This window comes from Euprymna scolopes, chromosome 21, assembly GCF_053919585.1.
Source record: "Euprymna scolopes isolate OS-2025 chromosome 21, ASM5391958v1, whole genome shotgun sequence".
Taxonomy (NCBI): Eukaryota; Metazoa; Mollusca; class Cephalopoda; order Sepiida; family Sepiolidae; genus Euprymna; species Euprymna scolopes.
In genome coordinates this window covers 50,109,093-50,129,253 of record NC_136502.1, presented here as the reverse complement: position 1 = coordinate 50,129,253, position 20,161 = coordinate 50,109,093, and the positions used below count along the sequence as shown (strand labels likewise).

General features: G+C 32.6%; 1 protein-coding gene across 1 annotated transcript; it reads left to right on the top strand.

Annotated features, from left to right (window-relative positions):
* The first annotated feature begins 787 nt into the window (after positions 1 to 787).
* On the top strand, positions 788 to 20,098 carry LOC145242262 (uncharacterized). Its single transcript, XM_080105273.1, has 2 exons — positions 788 to 871; positions 17,373 to 20,098. The coding sequence occupies exon 2, from the start codon at positions 18,486 to 18,488 to the stop codon at positions 19,641 to 19,643; it is 1,158 nt and encodes a 385-aa protein (XP_079961399.1). The 5' UTR covers positions 788 to 871; positions 17,373 to 18,485; the 3' UTR covers positions 19,644 to 20,098.
* The last annotated feature ends 63 nt before the right edge of the window (positions 20,099 to 20,161 follow it).

Here is a 20,161-nt window from a genome sequence, read left to right as displayed (position 1 = left end):
AATTTGAACATCCTGCTGAGACATCTTCCAAAAATGACAATTTTTCTTACAATTATAGTGTCGATAGTGAGGAAGGAAAGAAACACAGTAATGTTGAAATTTATGATGAAGCAAGGGTTGGCAAATCATTAACCAAGACAATGTATTTATGTATTAATTTGGAAATCCTAATGATCCATCCTCTAAAAATAATTTCAATTTTCTTAAAATTATGGTAGCCTTGGTGGGAAGAGAAATTATTTCCTGTATGTTGTACAATACCTGGGTAAAGTATGTTAAATTGTTTCATATATGTATATAAATTACCCGTCCGAAGGTAGGTAAACATATTTTAAATATGTCTTGTACATTACCCGTCCTTGCAAAGGTAAAATTATTCCCTATAGATGCTGTAAATTACCTGTCCTAGGAGAGGTACAATTATTTCATACATGTGTAATAGCCGTATTCTTTTGCTCGAAATAGCAAATGATACATAGACATTAAAAATTCCTCTCTCATAAGAATAACAAATATGTTCAAAATCAACTTCAATTTTCTCATTGTTTATATAGTCCCGAGCAACGCCGGGTAGTCCTGCTAGTTATAATATAAAAGCGAAAAAAAAAAAAAAAGGAGAAACAAAAAATGAACTCGGTACATTTTGTACATGACAGCTCCATGCAAAACTTTTGTCGACATTGGGGACTAATCTTGATATCTAATTCTGAAAGTGGTCAGTATTTTTGTCAAAGTGGTTTTATATTATTTATTTATTTATTTATTTATTTATTTATTTATTACTAATATAATTTTCTGCGATCCTGCTTTTATGGTCGCCATCTTGATTTTTAACAGAAACCCGAGGAAAAGACATCCTTAATTTTTAAAAGTAAGTATAATGTTACTCTACTTTGTTAATAATTTTTAAAGAGCTTCTTTTTTATTTTCTCACACATGTCATTTCAAACTCTAATCGGTCGGTGCTTATTTAGATTGGCACGTATGGCGGCAATTAAAAGTAAAGAAAACACAGAAAAGTCGATGCTTACCGATCGATTTTTTTTAAATATGTTGTTTTAAGCAAAATTAACAGTGCTTCTATATTATAATAACGAAAAAATATTGACTTTCAAGTTAAACCAACGGTACCTACGTAATTATCATGTCGAAAATAGTAACATATCCAAAAATTACTTACAACGATAAGGTAGAAAAATATGCGCTTACCTCAACGGATATTTAAATCTAAGGGAGATAACCATAGTAAAAATACGCATATTTTGCAAGTGGGCCGTTGAAATAATCAGAACAATGAAAGAATGTTAAATGAAAAAAAATAATTACACGATTATTGTAGCAGAGTTTCGGAAATTGCCGAATCATTTTACGAAAAGGAAACAAGTTAGTGATCAAATTATACCTGAATGATGTTAGTCCCATTGCCGAAAAGCAGTTAAAAAAAAAAATAAATAAATAAAAAAAAATACACGAATACTATACCTGCAAGCGATGGGGGTTGGGTGGACAAAGTTAGTCCCAGAAATTTAAAAAAAAAAAGAAAAAAAAAGTTAATCAACTAACTTAACAAACAACAATGTTACGTAAAAAAAAAATAAACTTAAACGTATAAAAACAAAAGTAAACAATCTGACGATGTTAATTTAAAAAATTAATCTAAAAAAATTGTTTAAAACGAGGGTAATTAATCAAAAACAAGAATTAAATAAACTTGTTAATTAACAACAATAAAAAAAAACTTTTTTGAAGTATTTAAACCGTCATTTTAATTTTTTTAAACGAAAATAAAAAATAAGGGTACTTATGCAGAGAGTGCCGTGCTGAAATAATAACGTTATTATTTAAAAAGCCATTCTTAACATGTGGAGGGGAAGGTGTTTTGTACCTATTCTGTACTTTAACCTTACAATTGAATAAAAAAAAAAACATATCATATTTAAAAAGCCATTCTTAACATGTGGAGGGGAAGGTGTTTTGTACCTATTCTGTACTTTAACCTTACAATTGAATAAAAAAAAAAACATATCATAAAACTTTAATTAAACGTGGAAATACGATTAAAAAAATAGCGCGGATCAGTCTCTGCATTAGCACCAAAATAAGAAATTTGTTTTTCTTTCTTTTAGGTTATCAGTCAGCGTCAGGATGATTAACACTTTTTTGACGTATGATTAACACATTTTAAGGAGATTTTGAAGCATTTAAACCGTCAATTACAACCAAGAAGTTGCAACTCCTTGGCCTTTTGACCAAGATCAAAGTTTAGTATCTGTTCTTCAGATGCTGCACTTCCATTTCTTGTTCTCTTTCAGTGGAGGACTGGAGGAACAGTCCTTCACGACTGAGACAATTTTTTTATTTTTGTACCTTTTCTCCAAGTTAAAAAACGACCCTGGTGTCTAACTCTGTCCCGTGGGGAGGCATTGTAAATAGGTACACTCAAGTTGTTGTCCAATTAGCCAACGAAAAATGCTTCAGTTATTTAAGAGAAAAAAAACAACACTATCTTGTGCAGAATCTTGGAACGTTGTTATTTTTTCCTTTTTTTTGTTGTTTTTATACATTTGTACATTTAAAAGTTTTATTTTTGGATAAGAGTTTTGACAATAGGTACTCAGGCAGAGAAAGGACGGTGCAAGTTTTTTTTATTATTAAATTCAATTTTCACTGTATATTTTGTTTATTAAATTGCTAGATGAAACTACAGATTAGGAAAAAAAAACTTTAATCATAGCCAGAAATTGGCGGTTTAAATACTTCAAAATCTCCTTCAAAATGTTTTAATCGTCCTGACACTGATTGATTACCAAAAATAACGAAAAACAAATTTCTTATTTTTCAATAATTTTCATTAAAAAAAATTAAATTGATGGTTTAAATACTTCAATATCTCCTTCATAATTTTTTTTTTATTTTTGTTAATTAACAAGTTTATTTAACTTTTGTTTTGTTTCAAACAAGTTTATTTAATTTTTGTTTTTGATTAATTATAGATACGGGCAAAAATGGGCGGATAAAGATAGAGGGATCTAGTTTTGAAAGTCGATTTATCATAATTTTTTTGTAGGTTTCCAACTACTTTTTGATTGTATTTGAAAGATTAGAGACTAAAGTTAATTTCCTAAAAGAAAAAAAATATTTGTTCACGTGAAAAAAAAAAAGGTTATGAGAGATGTTTTCATGGCAAGCTAACCAATTCAGCTAAATTTTGAAGTTAAATAAATTCATTGTAAAAATCCTTTAAAAGATAAATATTAGTTTTTTGGGTCTATTTCAAAGATAATTAGTAAAGTCCTGAGATATTGAATTAAATATTAATTTTCTGGGTCTATTTCAAAGATAAGTAAAATCAAGTCATAAGATATTGGATTAAAAAAGAAAAAAAAAAACACTTTGTAGAAAAAATAGCTTAATTAGCTCCCAAAAGCAGGAAATTATCGCTTCGTACAACCGAAAGTAAACAAATTTCTTTGTCACATGGATTATACAGAAGCCCAGAATTTCAGACAGTCAGAAGGCTGTTTTAAAATGACGCCAGGTAGTTTAAGGGAGGTAGGGATGCTGTTTTTCTTTTTTTTTTTCTCCCAGCTATGCCACTATACATTCCTATTATAAGCGTATGTCTAATTTTTACCATTTTTTTAATTAAATTATTTTATGTCCCTGCTTTTAAATTAAAAAAAAGTTTTATTTTTCAAGATTATATAAATATTATGTTGCGCCAGAAGTTTCACATTCATTAAATGAGAAGCTAAAATAAAAACAAAAAATAAACCAAAGGCACTTTTGGATTGCCATGTGCCAGGTTAAATAGTGTAATATTACTATTATGCCTCCTAAGCAACACCATGTAGATGTATAAATAACCGTGTTTGGTATTGGGAAAGGGTTAATATCCAAGGTTTTGTATTTAGGTTCTAGTTTAAAGTAAAAATAAAAAATAAAAAGCATCATACTATTATATTACTATTATGAATCCCAGGCAACGCCATGCAGCTTTTCTTGTAGGAAATATTAAAGAGCAAAACTGCCAGGGCGTTCATATCAAACCATGCAGGAATTTAGAATTTTGAAACCTATATCTTCACATTTTTTTTAACTTACACTAGACATAAAAGCTAAAAAAAATCTTGAGCTTGAAATATTATTAAAAAGCAATTTGGGTTGACTATTCTGTACTAGAATCTGATACTGTATGTGTTGCATGGGAAAAATGTTGATATATGTTTGAATATTTGTAATGCATTTGGATCGATGTTTACACCCTCATCAGATATTTTGCATTCGTCTCCAAACATTGATATTGCAGCTTTTCTTGTGGGAAATATTATCAAAGAGCATGGACATATCCAGTATATTGAACATCATTCTTATTTGAATTGGATTTCGAAAGTTTTAGTGAGACATATAAACACACACACACACACACACACACACACACACAACTGAGATTTATCTGATAGATCACATTTAAAAAATGATACAAGTTCTTAGATAAGCTGCTACTTAAGGAAGGCAGTCATTAGTTTGTTTTTTTTTACAAAGGAATCATTTATCAAGGCACTGAGGCCACTCGAGGATAAGGATTAAAGAGTGTACAGTGGTCAAAAGGACAATATCATAGTAATCGTTAGAAGTGTAAATTTGGTAAATTGGATTACTTAAGGGAATGGCTCATCAAGAACTTGTTTACATTGGACTTGAAGGCAGCCATGTTGTAGTCAGCTGGAAAGCAGGTAAACGGAAGAGAGTTCCACAGGTGTGCAGTTCTTAGAAAGAAGCGTTGTTTATGGAATCTACATTTAGGTTTACGCACAGATAAAGAGTGGGTGAAATTATTGATAGTGCTTACAGCCAAGTGAGTGTTTCTTGTGAATGTTTGGCGAGGGGGGACCATAGATTGGAGCTCAGACGAGCACTTGCCATGAAAATAACAATAAAACAGAAACAGGCTCACAATGTCTCTTCTGTGAGAAAGAGGTTGCAAGGAAGAGAAAATGGTATCCCCCACTAGGCTACAAAGTCTATTCTGAACTCTGTCAAGGTAGGATAAGGTCTTCCTAGCAGCTCCTTCCCAGATGAGACAGCAATACTCCATCCTTGGATGTACCTGGCTCTTATATAGGTAGAGAATTGCATCAACAGGTGGTCCTGGATATGACCTTAAACTATATCCAATGGTGAGGCACCAGCTTGTGGGCTTTGGGGAGTGTGGAGCCACCCTTTAATTGCCATTGCTCCCAGGTTCACTCTGACCTGGAGTGGTAGTACCTGTTAGGGTCCCAACTATGGGGTAAATAGAAACCGACTTGAAAACAACAAATATATTCTATTAAAAAATTTTTCTTCAAAATCTTTGGATTCGGCATTAAATAACCTGAAAAGGGTTGATATGCCGTAAAGCAAAAACAACCAACAAACCAACTACTACCATTATAAGTTTTTGTTACACGCAAAAGAGTTGGCAACTTTATTAATACTCTCCTGCTGATTTTGTAAACTTCCAGCATCATAAATAGCTGAGATGGTTAAGTGTTGATCGATCATACAACTTTATGTGACTTTTTAAAGTGAAAATGCAAGTACGAGGTGCCTTAAATAAGTTTTCACATTTTTTCGTATAGACACTTAATTGATAATGCATACATGAAACTCTAGTCCACTTCAAAGTAATCTCCTCCAGCTGCAATGCACTTGATATACTATTCCAACAACTTCTGGAAGGCCCCATGGAAGTTCTCATGTAACCTTTGTCACAGCCTCTTTCATATCCTCAGTTGTCTCATAATGACAGCCTCTAAGTCACAGGGATCAAGGTCTGGATTATAGAGAGGATGAGGAACTGTCTTGATGCTCATCTTAGTCAAATATCTGTGATAAGGATAGACCACTCTTGGGACAAACTTTGCACAAATCTTCCATATCTTTAGTTCCTCCTAAATAATTGTGTCTACAGTTCCCACACTGATATCAAACTGGGCACTTATTGTCTCTAGACACACAACAGTCCTTATCCATGAAATTCTTTGTTCGGCCAATCAACTCTGGTGTTCTGACTTACTTTCTCATCCCATATTTCTCATCATCCCTCAGAAACTCCCTGCCTTCCTTGAATCTCTTATGCCACTCAAAAACTGATGTTCGATACATGCAAGATGGTTCAAAAGCAGTCTGAAACATTCCATATGTTTCCGTGCCATTTTTTTGCAAGTTTAAAACAGAATTTTATTGCATATCCTTCTTCTAAAGTGTCCTCACGTCCAGATAGCACTTTTGAAATTCACAAGTTGTGACAATAAGGCTTTAGTAGGATGTATTCCAATTCCTGCTGTAGCTGTTCATTTGAAATTTTGTTAATATTATTGACTTATTATGAACTTGCTACAATATTGTAATCATCACATATTCGTGATTGATTGGAATCTGCATGTATGACTTGATTCAATTTCTTGCATAGAAGCCTTGACCTGATCATGTAATACAAATAATACAAAATTCTCATCGACACAAAGTATATTTCTTCACTAGCTGGCAGCCTGGCGCTTCCCGGTTGTACAATACACTTAAACATGATATTTTAATTTATGCAGATTGCATATGTATTATTATAGAATCAATCCTCTATCGAATATTATATATTACAAGGAATAATTTGCCCAGTGGACTAAGTCGCCAAAAATAAAAAATAATGATAATGCCGTTCATCAAATTTCTGCCTGTGTTTGTTTACAATATCACGTCAGCTGATATTTGGTCTTGACAATGAATGCCCTAGAAAAGTCAGTTCTGATTAATGTTTTTAAGTATTCAAATGAAGAAATGATTTGTGGCGGTTTTAAATGGCACCTCTTCTTTTATCATAAATTGAACTCATTAATAAGAAAAAAAATTAAAATAAAATAGTGAGGTACACCTGGGCTTGAACAGAGGATCATTTAATCTGTAGTCGAATGCTCTACCACTGAGATCCAGATTATAATGAATCTGTTTTTTAAGGAGAAATCGTTTGCTGAAATTTTATTATCTCCCTTGGCTGGTGTAATGTAGAATATTCCCTTGTAAAATTATTCTTTTTTTTATTTATAAAAGAGAAAAGCTATTTTTAAGATCGGAATTTTCAATTTTCAATATTTATCAGATAAATTTCTGTACAAAACATATGTAAAAACACTGCCAGACATATAAATTAGGTTTGTATAAAATTTGCAAAAGATAAGTTTAGCTGCTTCGGATCCTATGAAGACACACACACACACAGTTACTTTTACATAATAGTAGAGATATATTTGTTGTTTTGATCATATGGTACTTCAAAATAATGAAATTCGAAAATGGAAATATTGAATTTCAAGTAAAATCAATATCTATGTAATTGTCATGTCACAGTCATGAATATATCCAAAAAAATTAGTAGCAAATAGAGATTAACTCAATTTTTCCTTATCAAAACTATAATTAAAAAAAGGCAATGCATTACGAAAAGATGAATAAATGAACAAAAGACAACAAATTAAAATGAAATAAACAAAGGTGTAATGAAATAGAATAAGAGAATTAAAGAGACAGTGGGAGGAGTCACAGAGAGAGAATGGGAAGAGTTAGAGAGAGAGAGAGGGTGGGAGAAGATTTATATATACATTTATACTAAAAAAAAAGACAAATTAAAAAATTAATCAAACCAAGAATTTACAACTTCAAGTCAATGTTTTAACATTCATCCTAAAAATAACATAAGTAACCTTTACAGTCTCTCTCAGCAAACAGTAATGCATCTCAAAATTTCTTATGATGTCGGTGCCCTTCCCCCACTCTCTCCCATTGTTTTTACTCATCTCATTTTCCAATAAATCATTTCCTCCCATGTTCTTGGATGTGGATCGGGGGGGGGGGGCATAGCATTACACATTAAAAGCAAAAAATAATTCTACAGAGAGTGTGTGATGAAAGTTAAGGAGATGGTGGTAGGAGAGGTAGAAGAAGAGTTAGAAAGAGAGAGGATAGGTGGAGAGTTAGAGAGACAGAGGGTAAGAGAGAAATGGTAGGAGCAGTATATTCGCACATGTACATACACGTGTCATGACTTGTGCTGTATATTCACTATTAACGGACAAATGTCACTTGTTTATTTCATGATGATAAATGGTTTTAGCAATCTGCTAGTTGGCAGCCCGACGTTGCCTGAGTGTACAATATGCTTAAACATGATATTTTAATTTATGCAGATTGCATATATATTATTATAAAATCAATCCTCTATTGATTATTATATATTACGAGGAATAATTTGCCCGATGAACTAATTCACTAAAAATTAAAAAATAATAATGATAATGTTGTTTATCAAATTCTGTATGTGTTTGAACAGGGAATCATTCGATCTGTAGTCAAATGCTCTACTACTAAGCTATACCTCCAGATTATAATAAATCTGCTTTTCTAAGAAGAAAGGATGTGCTGAAATTTTATTATCTTTCTTTGCTGGTGTAGCATAAAATATCCACCTATTAAAATTATTCCATTTTTATCTATAAGAGAGAAAAGCTATTTTTAAGATCAGATTTTTCCGATTTTCTATACGTATCAGATGAATTTCTTTAGAAAACATATCTAAGAACAGTGCCAGACATATAAATTAGCTTTATGTGAAATTTGAAAACTCTCACACACACACATACACACACACACACACACACACAAAGTGATTTTATATAATAGAGATAGAGATTGTTGTAATTTAGACTAATCTTGCAACACATGTTTTTGATTAATCTTTAATATCCATGTGTTTTAGACTAATCTTTAATATCCATATGTTTTAGACTAATCTTTAATATCCATGTGTTTTAGACTAATCTTTAATATCCATGTGTTTTAGACTAATCTTTAATATCCATGTGTTTTAGACTAATCTTTAATATCCATGTGTTTTAGACTAATCTTTAATATCCATGTGTTTTAGACTAATCTTTAATATCCATGTGTTTTAGACTAATCTTTAATATCCATGTGTTTTAGACTAATCTTTAATATCCATGTGTTTTAGACTAATCTTTAATATCCATGTGTTTTAGACTAATCTTTAATATCCATGTGTTTTAGACTAATCTTTAATATCCATGTGTTTTAGACTAATCTTTAATATCCATGTGTTTTAGACTAATCTTTAATATCCATGTGTTTTAGACTAATCTTTAATATCCATGTGTTTTAGACTAATCTTTAATATCCATGTGTTTTAGACTAATCTTTAATATCCATGTGTTTTAGACTAATCTTTAATATCCATGTGTTTTAGACTAATCTTTAATATCCATATGTTTTAGACTAATCTTTAATATCCATGTGTTTTAGACTAATCTTTAATATCCATGTGTTTTAGACTAATCTTTAATATCCATGTGTTTTAGACTAATCTTTAATATCCATGTGTTTTAGACTAATCTTTAATATCCATGTGTTTTAGACTAATCTTTAATATCCATGTGTTTTAGACTAATCTTTAATATCCATGTGTTTTAGACTAATCTTTAATATCCATGTGTTTTAGACTAATCTTTAATATCCATGTGTTTTAGACTAATCTTTAATATCCATGTGTTTTAGACTAATCTTTAATATCCATGTGTTTTAGACTAATCTTTAATATCCATGTGTTTTAGACTAATCTTTAATATCCATGTGTTTTAGACTAATCTTTAATATCCATGTGTTTTAGACTAATCTTTAATATCCATGTGTTTTAGACTAATCTTTAATATCCATGTGTTTTAGACTAATCTTTAATATCCATGTGTTTTAGACTAATCTTTAATATCCATGTGTTTTAGACTAATCTTTAATATCCATGTGTTTTAGACTAATCTTTAATATCCATGTGTTTTAGACTAATCTTTAATATCCATGTGTTTTAGACTAATCTTTAATATCCATGTGTTTTAGACTAATCTTTAATATCCATATGTTTTAGACTAATCTTTAATATCCATATGTTTTAGACTAATCTTTAATATCCATATGTTTTAGACTAATCTTTAATATCCATGTGTTTTAGACTAATCTTTAATATCCATGTGTTTTAGACTAATCTTTAATATCCATGTGTTTTAGACTAATCTTTAATATCCATATGTTTTAGACTAATCTTTAATATCCATGTGTTTTAGACTAATCTTTAATATCCATGTGTTTTGGACTAATCTTTAATATCCATGTGTTTTAGACTAACCTTTAATATCCATGTGTTTTAGACTAATCTTTAATATCCATGTGTTTTAGACTAATCTTTAATATCCATGTGTTTTAGACTAATCTTTAATATCCATGTGTTTTAGACTAATCTTTAATATCCATGTGTTTTAGACTAATCTTTAATATCCATGTGTTTTAGACTAATCTTTAATATCCATGTGTTTTAGACTAATCTTTAATATCCATGTGTTTTAGACTAATCTTTAATATCCATGTGTTTTAGACTAATCTTTAATATCCATATGTTTTAGACTAATCTTTAATATCCATGTGTTTTAGACTAATCTTTAATATCCATGTGTTTTAGACTAATCTTTAATATCCATGTGTTTTAGACTAATCTTTAATATCCATGTGTTTTAGACTAATCTTTAATATCCATGTGTTTTAGACTAATCTTTAATATCCATGTGTTTTAGACTAATCTTTAATATCCATGTGTTTTAGACTAATCTTTAATATCCATGTGTTTTAGACTAATCTTTAATATCCATATGTTTTAGACTAATCTTTAATATCCATGTGTTTTAGACTAATCTTTAATATCCATATGTTTTAGACTAATCTTTAATATCCATGTGTTTTTAATTAATTTTTAGTCCATGTTTCATCCATGTGTTTTAGATTTTACTCATTGAGGGAGAGACCACATGACAAAATTATTTATTTAATTTTCTAAACTTTCACATTGAAAGAAACAGACAGGCTAATATCAAGGTGACATTATTGAAGCATTGTCGACATGACTCAGCCTCCCGGACATTTTTAAAATCGTTATCATTTCTTTCCTCAAATGCATGATGTCATCACTGTTACATCTATGGGCGAAAGATGGTATTTGCTTATTTTGAATCAACGTTCATATTTATGGCACATCAGCCTTTTTTTTTTTGGGGGGGGGGGTATAAAATAAAAGCAGAAACGTACCTTTTCATATCTTCTTTACATCTCTTGATTTTGTCAGCTACCCTGGGATAAAAGCTTACAACAATAACACAAGTCTCATTTTCTGGACAATTGGACTTTATGTGTATCATGGTCAAATGGTGCGCCCCTATTCTCTGCTTATCCTTAGAAGGAGGGTGGGAATTTTTCTATTGATTCATCTTCCATACATAGCTGCCTCCTGTCGCTCCAGAACATTCATTTTCTACTCAACTCTTGAACTGTGGACTGTACATTCCTGAACTCATGTGTCAACTCAAATCCTAAGCACATGTGTGCTCCTTTTATTTTTCGGTGTGTGTGTGTGTGGGGCTGTAATTCCCGTTAACTGGCTTGCACCCAAAATACACTCATTGACCTGTCTTGCAACACAGGTGCACGTCCTGTCAATGAGAATTCTGGGTTTGATTTCTGTCACCGGTAACCTTTGTTGGCCCCTTTGCATTCCTTGGCACAAACAAGTTATGTTCAATTCAGTACCATGTTAATAGAGTTATTGACACACAACTATCATCTCTTATCATTATATTTGTTTTTGTTTATAGAGTTGACCTTTTATCTCAACTTCAAGCATGTCATCTGCCACTGGGTACATTTCGTTTTGGTTAGGTTTCGGCTTTACAGTCCATCAACCACTCTAGGGTCATTTCAGCACCAAACACAATTTCTGATTGTATTTGTTTTAGTCAAAGTTCATTTCTTGGTTAATGTTTACAGTGTGGAACAATAAAATTGTCACCTTAAAGAAAACAACACTACAGCTTTATTTTAAAACTTATTAGTAAAAAATCACTTCTGGTAACTTGAATATATAGTAGAGATGACATCTATTCAATGTAGCCACCTTCAGCCTCAATCACTACCTCAATATGGGTCTAGAACTGGGAGCTTGCCTTTTCCACAAACACCAGTGGAAGCTCGCCGAATACTCAGTGGATGGTGGCAATCAGGCTGGCTTTGGTGGTGTGGGTATATTTCTGTTTCATTTTTTTTTTTTTTTTTTTTTACAAGGGTGTCACCACTTATCAAGGCCCAGAGGCCACTCAAGGATAAGGGTTAATGGGTATACATTAGTCATTGTGATTTTAGCATAGTAAACAGTGGGAATTTTGAAACTTGGATTACTTAGGGGGACGATTCAATTAGAACTTGTTCACATTGGACTTTTTCTTTTTTTTTTTCATAGGTATCAACTCATTATCAAGGTCAAAGAGGCAACTCAAGGATAAGGGTTAAAGAGTGTACAGTAGAAATTGGACATTTAATCTTTTATCAAATTATCCTATTATCAAATTGTTTCTGTCAGTTTTTATATGATTTTTATTGATATTTACTATTAAAAGAAAACTCTAGCTTGATCCCTATGAATTATATTAAGTAGATTCAATGTGTTATCAGTTTAAATGATATGAACAGTTAAAGTTTTGCCTCCATGTCATTTTTCTACCTATTTTTGAGGAGTAATCATTTTTTCCCAATGTTCTGATTGATTGGTAAATAAAAATTAATCTTCATAGAAGCAATAATTAGAAATTATTTTTTTAATTATATTCATTCAGTAATAAATTACAAGCACTTACTAAAAAGGAGTTACTTTCCAATCAGCATGTGTCAGTATAATTCAGTTGTCATATAAATGGTTTTGGTTTGAGTTTAAAAAAACATCAATCACTGTAGTGTCATTTCAGGACCAAAGACGATTTCTGATGGTATTTATTTTTCTCAAAGTTCATTTCTTGGTTAAAGTTTATTATTTAGGCAGAGATTTATTTTCTTATGTATTTCTTATTTTCGCTGAGTTTTTTAAAGGTTTTATTTTGAGAGAGATTTTACTCACTGAGGGAGAGACCAGTATAGGGTGTCTTCAATAAGTTTCCAGACTATTTTTGTATGGGCACTTTTATTGATGGTACACATGAAACTCTAGTTCCCTTCAAAGTAATCTCCTCTGGCTGCAATGCACTTGTACCATTCCAACAACTTCTGTGTTAGTTACTTATATTTCCTTTAGCATCCCCTTCAATACAGGATTGTACTCTGCTCGACTGAGTTACTGACTATAGATGCAACATTCTACTTAGATATTAACAGTTTAATACATGTATTTCATTATTTTATGCTCACCACAGATATATATAATCATAAAAATTGGTCAGTCATCTTATAAGATGTACAGCAATTATTATATTATTACTCAGATAACGGCGAATGTCCCAGGGAGAGTGGTGACCGACCAGCATTTGAATTGGTGACAATGTTATGGAAATAAAATGTTTTGATAACAAAAGTATGACTGGAATTTAATATAGAAATAAGCCAGAAATATGTAAAACAATAAGATGGTTACAAAGATGTTTAATAGGATTGGAATGTTTGGTTTTTATGAACAAAGATACATGATAAAAGATCAGGTGATTTGTGGTTATGTAGATACATGATGTAATGTACCTATTTACTATGCCTCCCCATGGGACAGAGTTAGACATCAGGGTCGTTTTTTAACGTGGCGAAAAGGTACAAAAATAAAAATTATCTCAGTCGTGAAGGATTTCTCCTCCACCGAAAGAGAACAAGAAATAGAAGTGCAGCATCTGAAGAACAGATACTACACTTTGAGATATTAAATCTTTTATTCATGTTAAAAAAATACAGTTAAAATCAACGATGAACAAAAAACTTAGGCACATGGCCAACTCAAAAGGGGAGATTTTGGGAGTCGTTGGTCATCCTTGTCACTCCAGAACTAAACAAAGTCAAAAGTTTCTCCCAGCTAGTATCTTCTTTCACCATAATACCGCATTCACCCTTTCATATTGGGGGACGTCCTAGTAACTCCCAATTTTTAAAACATTTTTTATTGACGTGTAAAAACAAAAAAGATAACAATAAAATGGTACAATAATTCATTTGTGTCGAGGGCGGGGGAAGAAAAAACAAAAGGTGATTAGTAGGACCCTCCCAACCCCGTCTAGTTGATAGACTGCCCGTTCCACTAGGTTTGTAAAAGGAACCTCGCTTCTGCGGGTCAGTCTCTAGGTGGGGGTGCCCTCTAGATGGGGGTGAATGGAGAAAAGAAAGTTTTTGTGGGTAAGGGATGGAGGTTAGTTTGTATTTCTTTTTCTCCAAGATGGGTAAAATTTAGAGGTAGAGATGAAAACAAAAATTGCAGGTAAGAGGGGATGGGGATCTTGGAGGCTTCCTAATCGGGAGGGATGGAACACACACTCAACTAGCTGAGAGGCTACTTGTTTAATTTTACTTTACAGAACTGCGCGTTCCACACCTAGGCGGGGAACACGTATTCAAATTTGGCTCCTCTTTGTACACACAGACTTGCCACATGTATCCATCTTCTGTCAAATGCCGCGCGATGCAGCCTTCTTCTATCACATTTGATCTTCACCCGTAGTTGGTATTTAAAGAAAGCGATCAGATCTTGATCAGAAAAAGACAACACCCCCCGGCAACCTTGCAGACGCGACGTCCAAATCACCATTCTCGCCACGGCCAGGATTGTAACGTAACTACACTTTGATCTTGGCCCGAAAGCCAAGAATAATATGATGTAATGTAGATACATGATGTAATGAGTTGAGAGACACCTTGGGAAGTGAGTGAGAGAGCTGGTAATGGGTGGCCAAGAGAGACAGTTGACGGATGGGATGGCACCCAGCACAGGCAAGATCGATAATTAAGCTGTATCAGCATCCAATCTTTCCAAGATGGGAACAACATTTGAAATAAAGATGGTCAAAATAAACCTTGGGTCTGTTGTTCATGGCAGAGTTTTTGTTGCAGCTTTCCGTCCAACAAGATCAAAGTCCAAGTGTTTTCCTTTATTTGTCAGATGTTGCAACCCCATAGAATGGTAGTCATCCCTTTTGTGAAGGTATGTCTTCCTTTGTTTGGCAAGAGACGAAGATATTTATTCGTTCTTCATTTGTCATTATATGTGAACATACACCAGATAAGTTGTTTTGTGACATTTTAAAAACTAGGCAATCACACGTAAATACTTGTATGAAGAAGAGTATATGTACACCTCCTATGCGATTATGTAACACAATAAAATACTGAATTTTCAAGCCTACAATTATTTTAAATACCTGTACAAAAAGGTCTGGAAACTTATTGAAGGCACCTTACATACATTTCTTATAAAACAAATTTTATTGTATTCTGTTACATAAGTTACTTTGTCAGTAATGTTGTTCAGCATATGAAATCAATTTTCTATCAATACATAGTAATAATTTCGAAAGTAACAAACAATATATATATATATATATATATATATATATATATATATATAGGAAATTTATTACTGTGAGTCCAGAATGAGTTTACAAATTGTTTCAGCTACTGCTTTGACTACACATTGAGCACTCTAGTCCGGTTTTTTCACCACTAGTAAATAAATAAATATATATATATATATATATATATATATATATATATATATACATATGCCTTCAATAAATTTCCAGACATTCTGTACAAACATTTAAAATTGTTGTACACTCTTGAAAATTCAGTGTGTTATTGGCATACATCTTATGAGATGGCTGACCAATTTTTATGATTTTAGGTTTAAATGAACAGCTACAGCAAGAATTGGAATACACCCTACTAAAGCCGTGTTGCCACAGCTAGTGAATTCAAAAATGTAATCTGGACGTGAGGACACTAGAGAAGAATTATATGCAATAAAATTCTGTTTTAAACTTGCAAAAAATTCCACAGAAACGTATGGAATGCTTCAAACTGCTTTTGCACCATCTTGCATGAATCGAGCATTAGTTTTTGAGTGGCATAAGAGATTAAAGGAAAGTAGAAAGGCTGTGACGGATGGTGCGGGAGGAACTTAGAACATGAGAGTTGATTGGCCAAATAAAGAATTTCATGGATAAGGAGAGAACTTGAATGCCTACTGGAGAGAACTTGAATACCTTCTAGACACTATCCTTGAGTGTCTAACGTCTTTCTGTACAGGGGTTTGTTAGAATAACCTAGCATGAGGAGTCCAAGTAAAATTTCTTCGGTATGGTTAGCCAGCATTGGCTTTTATAAGGAATGAGGTATCTTCTTCTTGAAGTTATGTTACATCAAATAACAGCACATTGAAGTTGAATACATTAATATTTTTTATTTGCAGATTAAAACAATTAGAAAAGAGATTGACAAATTCTGAGAAGTTCTGTTTGAGAAGACATGCAGAGGATAAAACTATATATAGAAAGCGTATTTTAAATTTCAACAAACTATCATGAAAGAAAAAAATCTGTTTAGAAAGACATGCAGATGCCTGTGGAAGAGATAAAACAAAACAGTGTGAGTCGTTGAGGAAAGGGCAGTAGATCAAACATCTGTCAGTGACATAGATGTCTATAAATCTTATTTGTCCTCATATGGAGTATTGTTGCCGTGTGTTTATGGCTGCATCAAACACTAGTGTCTCACTCTTGGTCAGGGTGCAAAACAGACTTTCTAACCTAATGTGGTCCCCGACTCCTTTGCTTCAACCCCGGTTCCATCGCCGCAATGTCTCATCCAGTACTTATTTTACAAATATTTTTTAAAAGTCTACCCTCAACTTAAAACACTTTTATTCCCTTCTCAGCTAGAAGCATCATGATACTCCATTACTGTAGAGAGATTCTGGGAAACTAATAAGTTATATCCTCGGAATCTTTCACCTATAGAATCCCCTCCTTACAGGTCTTTACAGAGACATTTATCTTTAGTTGACCTTTGCCAAATAAATATTTTCGTTTACTAGCCAAATAGAAAAGTTACAAGCCAAATCTATATGATTTTTAGAATATGACATCTTCGTTCTGTGAGGAGTACTTACACCATAAAAAGATGTCTGTATTTTTTAAATAAGTGTACTTCTAAATCACCAAATTTTATGTTAAAACTTGAAGGTATAAACCTTGTGACAGACCCTCTTTTACTAAACCTATACAGATAGATATTATAGAGAGTTTAAGGAGAGATGCAAACACTTTCTGAGAAATTATTTTACTATGTGATATTGCAAGACGTTAGTCCAAATTATAGTCTAAAATTTAATGTCCTTTAAAGATAGTATGAATTTAACTTCATTTATTAGTATGAATCGATGTCACTTAGATTAAAGGTAAATAATATTAATAGACTCTTATCTTTATTTACAGATATAAACCATTATAAAAGAGATTGGCAAATTCTGAGAAGTTCTGTTTGAGAAGACATGCAGATACCCGTGGAGGAGATAAAAAGAAAAAAAATGTGAGTCTACACTTTCTGGCAGATCTTTTATGAAACCAATACAGATAATTGCAGAACAGAAATTGTATTCCTGCAACGTTTGTGCAGCTGTGTTCTCTGCAAATTACAACCTGAAACAACACATACACGGCTACAGTAGAGCACTTGAATTCCTACTGGAGAGAACTTGAATTCTTACTGGAAAAAAACATGAATACCTGCAGGAGAGAACTTGAATGCCTAAGGGAGAGGAGTAATACCTATGAAAGAGAACTTGAACGCCTACATGGTAGAACTTGAACGCCTACTTGAGAGAACTTGAACGCATACTGGAGAGAAGTTGAATGCCTACTGGAGAGAACTTCAATGCTTGCTGAAGAAAACTTGAATGCCTTCTAGACACTCGAGTGTCTAATGTCAAATAAAATGAATAAATGTGAGATAAAAAGAGAATAGTGTGAACCTACACGTTCTGACAAACTAATTCAAATAAATACAAAAGAGAAAGTGTATTCATGCAACGTTTATGCAGCTATGTTCTCTGCAAATTCCAGCCTGAAATAACGTGAAAATAATGGTGAAAAGCTATATTCCTGCAAAGTTTGTAGCTCATCATTTCGAATCAAATCTGCATTGCAGCTTCATGTATGCACACACTGGAGCAAAACCTTATTGCTGCAAAATATGCAACTCATCTTTTACAGATATGTTGCAGTCAGAAACCAGAATGCTCCATAAAAATAGTGAATATTTTAGCATTGCAGCAGATAAATTTTTGTGTCAACATGAGAAAGATATTTTGCTCTTTGCTTGCAAAACTATAAAGTCGAGGATCTATATAAAACAGCTACTCACTAAAAATTTTTAATTATCCAGGACTTGTATAGAATAGTTACCCAGTGGAAACTTTTTTGAAATTAAACATGGCTATCAATCCAATAATCCACAATATGGACGTATCTATGAGGAATGACTTGTAATTCACAACAAAATCTCACAAACAATTACACACATTTTTCATAGCGATACCCCATGTAAAAATGAAAATGCTAAAACACGCTGAAGAGAAATGTTATCATTGTGAAGTTTGTGGCTCATTATTTCGAACCAAATCTGCATTACAGATTCATGTACGCACACACACTGGAGAGAAACCTTATTGTTGTGAAATATGTGACTCTTCTTTTACGGATAAGTCACAGTTAACGGTTCATATGCGACGACACACTGGAGTGAAACCTTATGGTTGTCACATGTGTGGTTCATCGTTTACAACACATCCTGAATTAGTGTTACATGTGCGTACCCACACTGGTGAGAAACCTTATTCTTGTCAAATGTGCACTGCATCATTTATAAAGAAAGACAGTTTAAAGAAACACATCCTTACTCACAATAAAGAGAAATCGTATTCTTGTAAAGTATGTGGTTCATCATTTGCCTCGGAAGCTGATTTGAAAATGCATATGCATAATCACGTTGGAGAGAAACCTTATTCTTGTGAAGTGTGTGGCTCATCATTTGCAAGAAAATATGATCTCAAGCGACATATACTCATCCACACTGGAGAAAAACCATATTCTTGTGAAGTTTGTGGCTCATCTTTTACGCAAAAGTCTAGTTTAAAGACGCACATAAAAATTCACACTGGAGAAAAACCCTATTCCTGTGACGTTTGTGGTTCATCATTTAGAGGACAATCTAAGCTAACAGTACATATGAGAACACACACCGGAGAGAAACCATATTCTTGTGAAGTGTGTGGCTCTTCCTTTACAGAAAAGTCTAATCTAACAGTACACAGGCGAATACACACTGGAGAGAAACCTTATTCATGTGAAGTCTGCCTTTTATCTTTTATAAGAAAAGATGATTTGAATATACATATACAAAATCACACTGGAGTCAAACCCCATGCATGCAATGTTTGTGGTTCATCATTTCCACGGAAAACTCAGTTAAAGAAACACATGCGAACTCACAGTGGCGAGAAACCATATTCTTGTGATATGTGTGGTTCAGCATTTAGAGATAAGTCAAATTTAACAGCACATAAGCGTATACACACTAAAGACAAACCTTTTGCTTGTGAATACTGCTACTCATCATTTACAGAAAAATCGTCTTTAACAGTACATATGCGATTACACACTGGGGAGTACTATTATTCTTCCCTGCTTTCCTCGGTCAAGGTTTGAGAAGTAGGGAGAATATTTCAATAAACATTCAGATATTTATACAACTTATAAAGAAATCGTTGATATAACTGAACCTCATCTTATTAAGTCTGAAATTAATCTTTTACAACAAAATCTTTAAAGGCATAATTATAACTTGACATTCGTGAAAGTTTGATTACTTACTAGCGACCACCCTTGAGTATCATTGGTCTTTTTTTACAGTTTTTTTTTTAGGACATCTTTACATTAGGATATTTCCCCTTACAAGTAAACTCTAACCCAATAGTAAAAAAATAAAAAAAATTTGAATCCCAAATCAGTCATGGTGCATCTTCTAAACATGCTACTACAAGTATCAGCTCTAAGATTAGATAAGTAGGGAAGATCCTATGGTCGGATGTCTATGTAGCTTGTAAAAAAAATCAAGTGTTAGACTCATAAATGGCTTCCTTGAACTAAAAGAAAAAAGAAAAGTGTGAATACATATTCTGGTGAATGGTGAATCACTTGAATACAAGGGCGTTTAAATGTACACA

Coding starts and splice junctions, on each gene's coding strand:
- LOC145242262 (XM_080105273.1), top strand. CDS start 18,486: ATGAAAATGCTAAAACACGCTGAAGAGAAATGTTATCATTGTGAAGTT.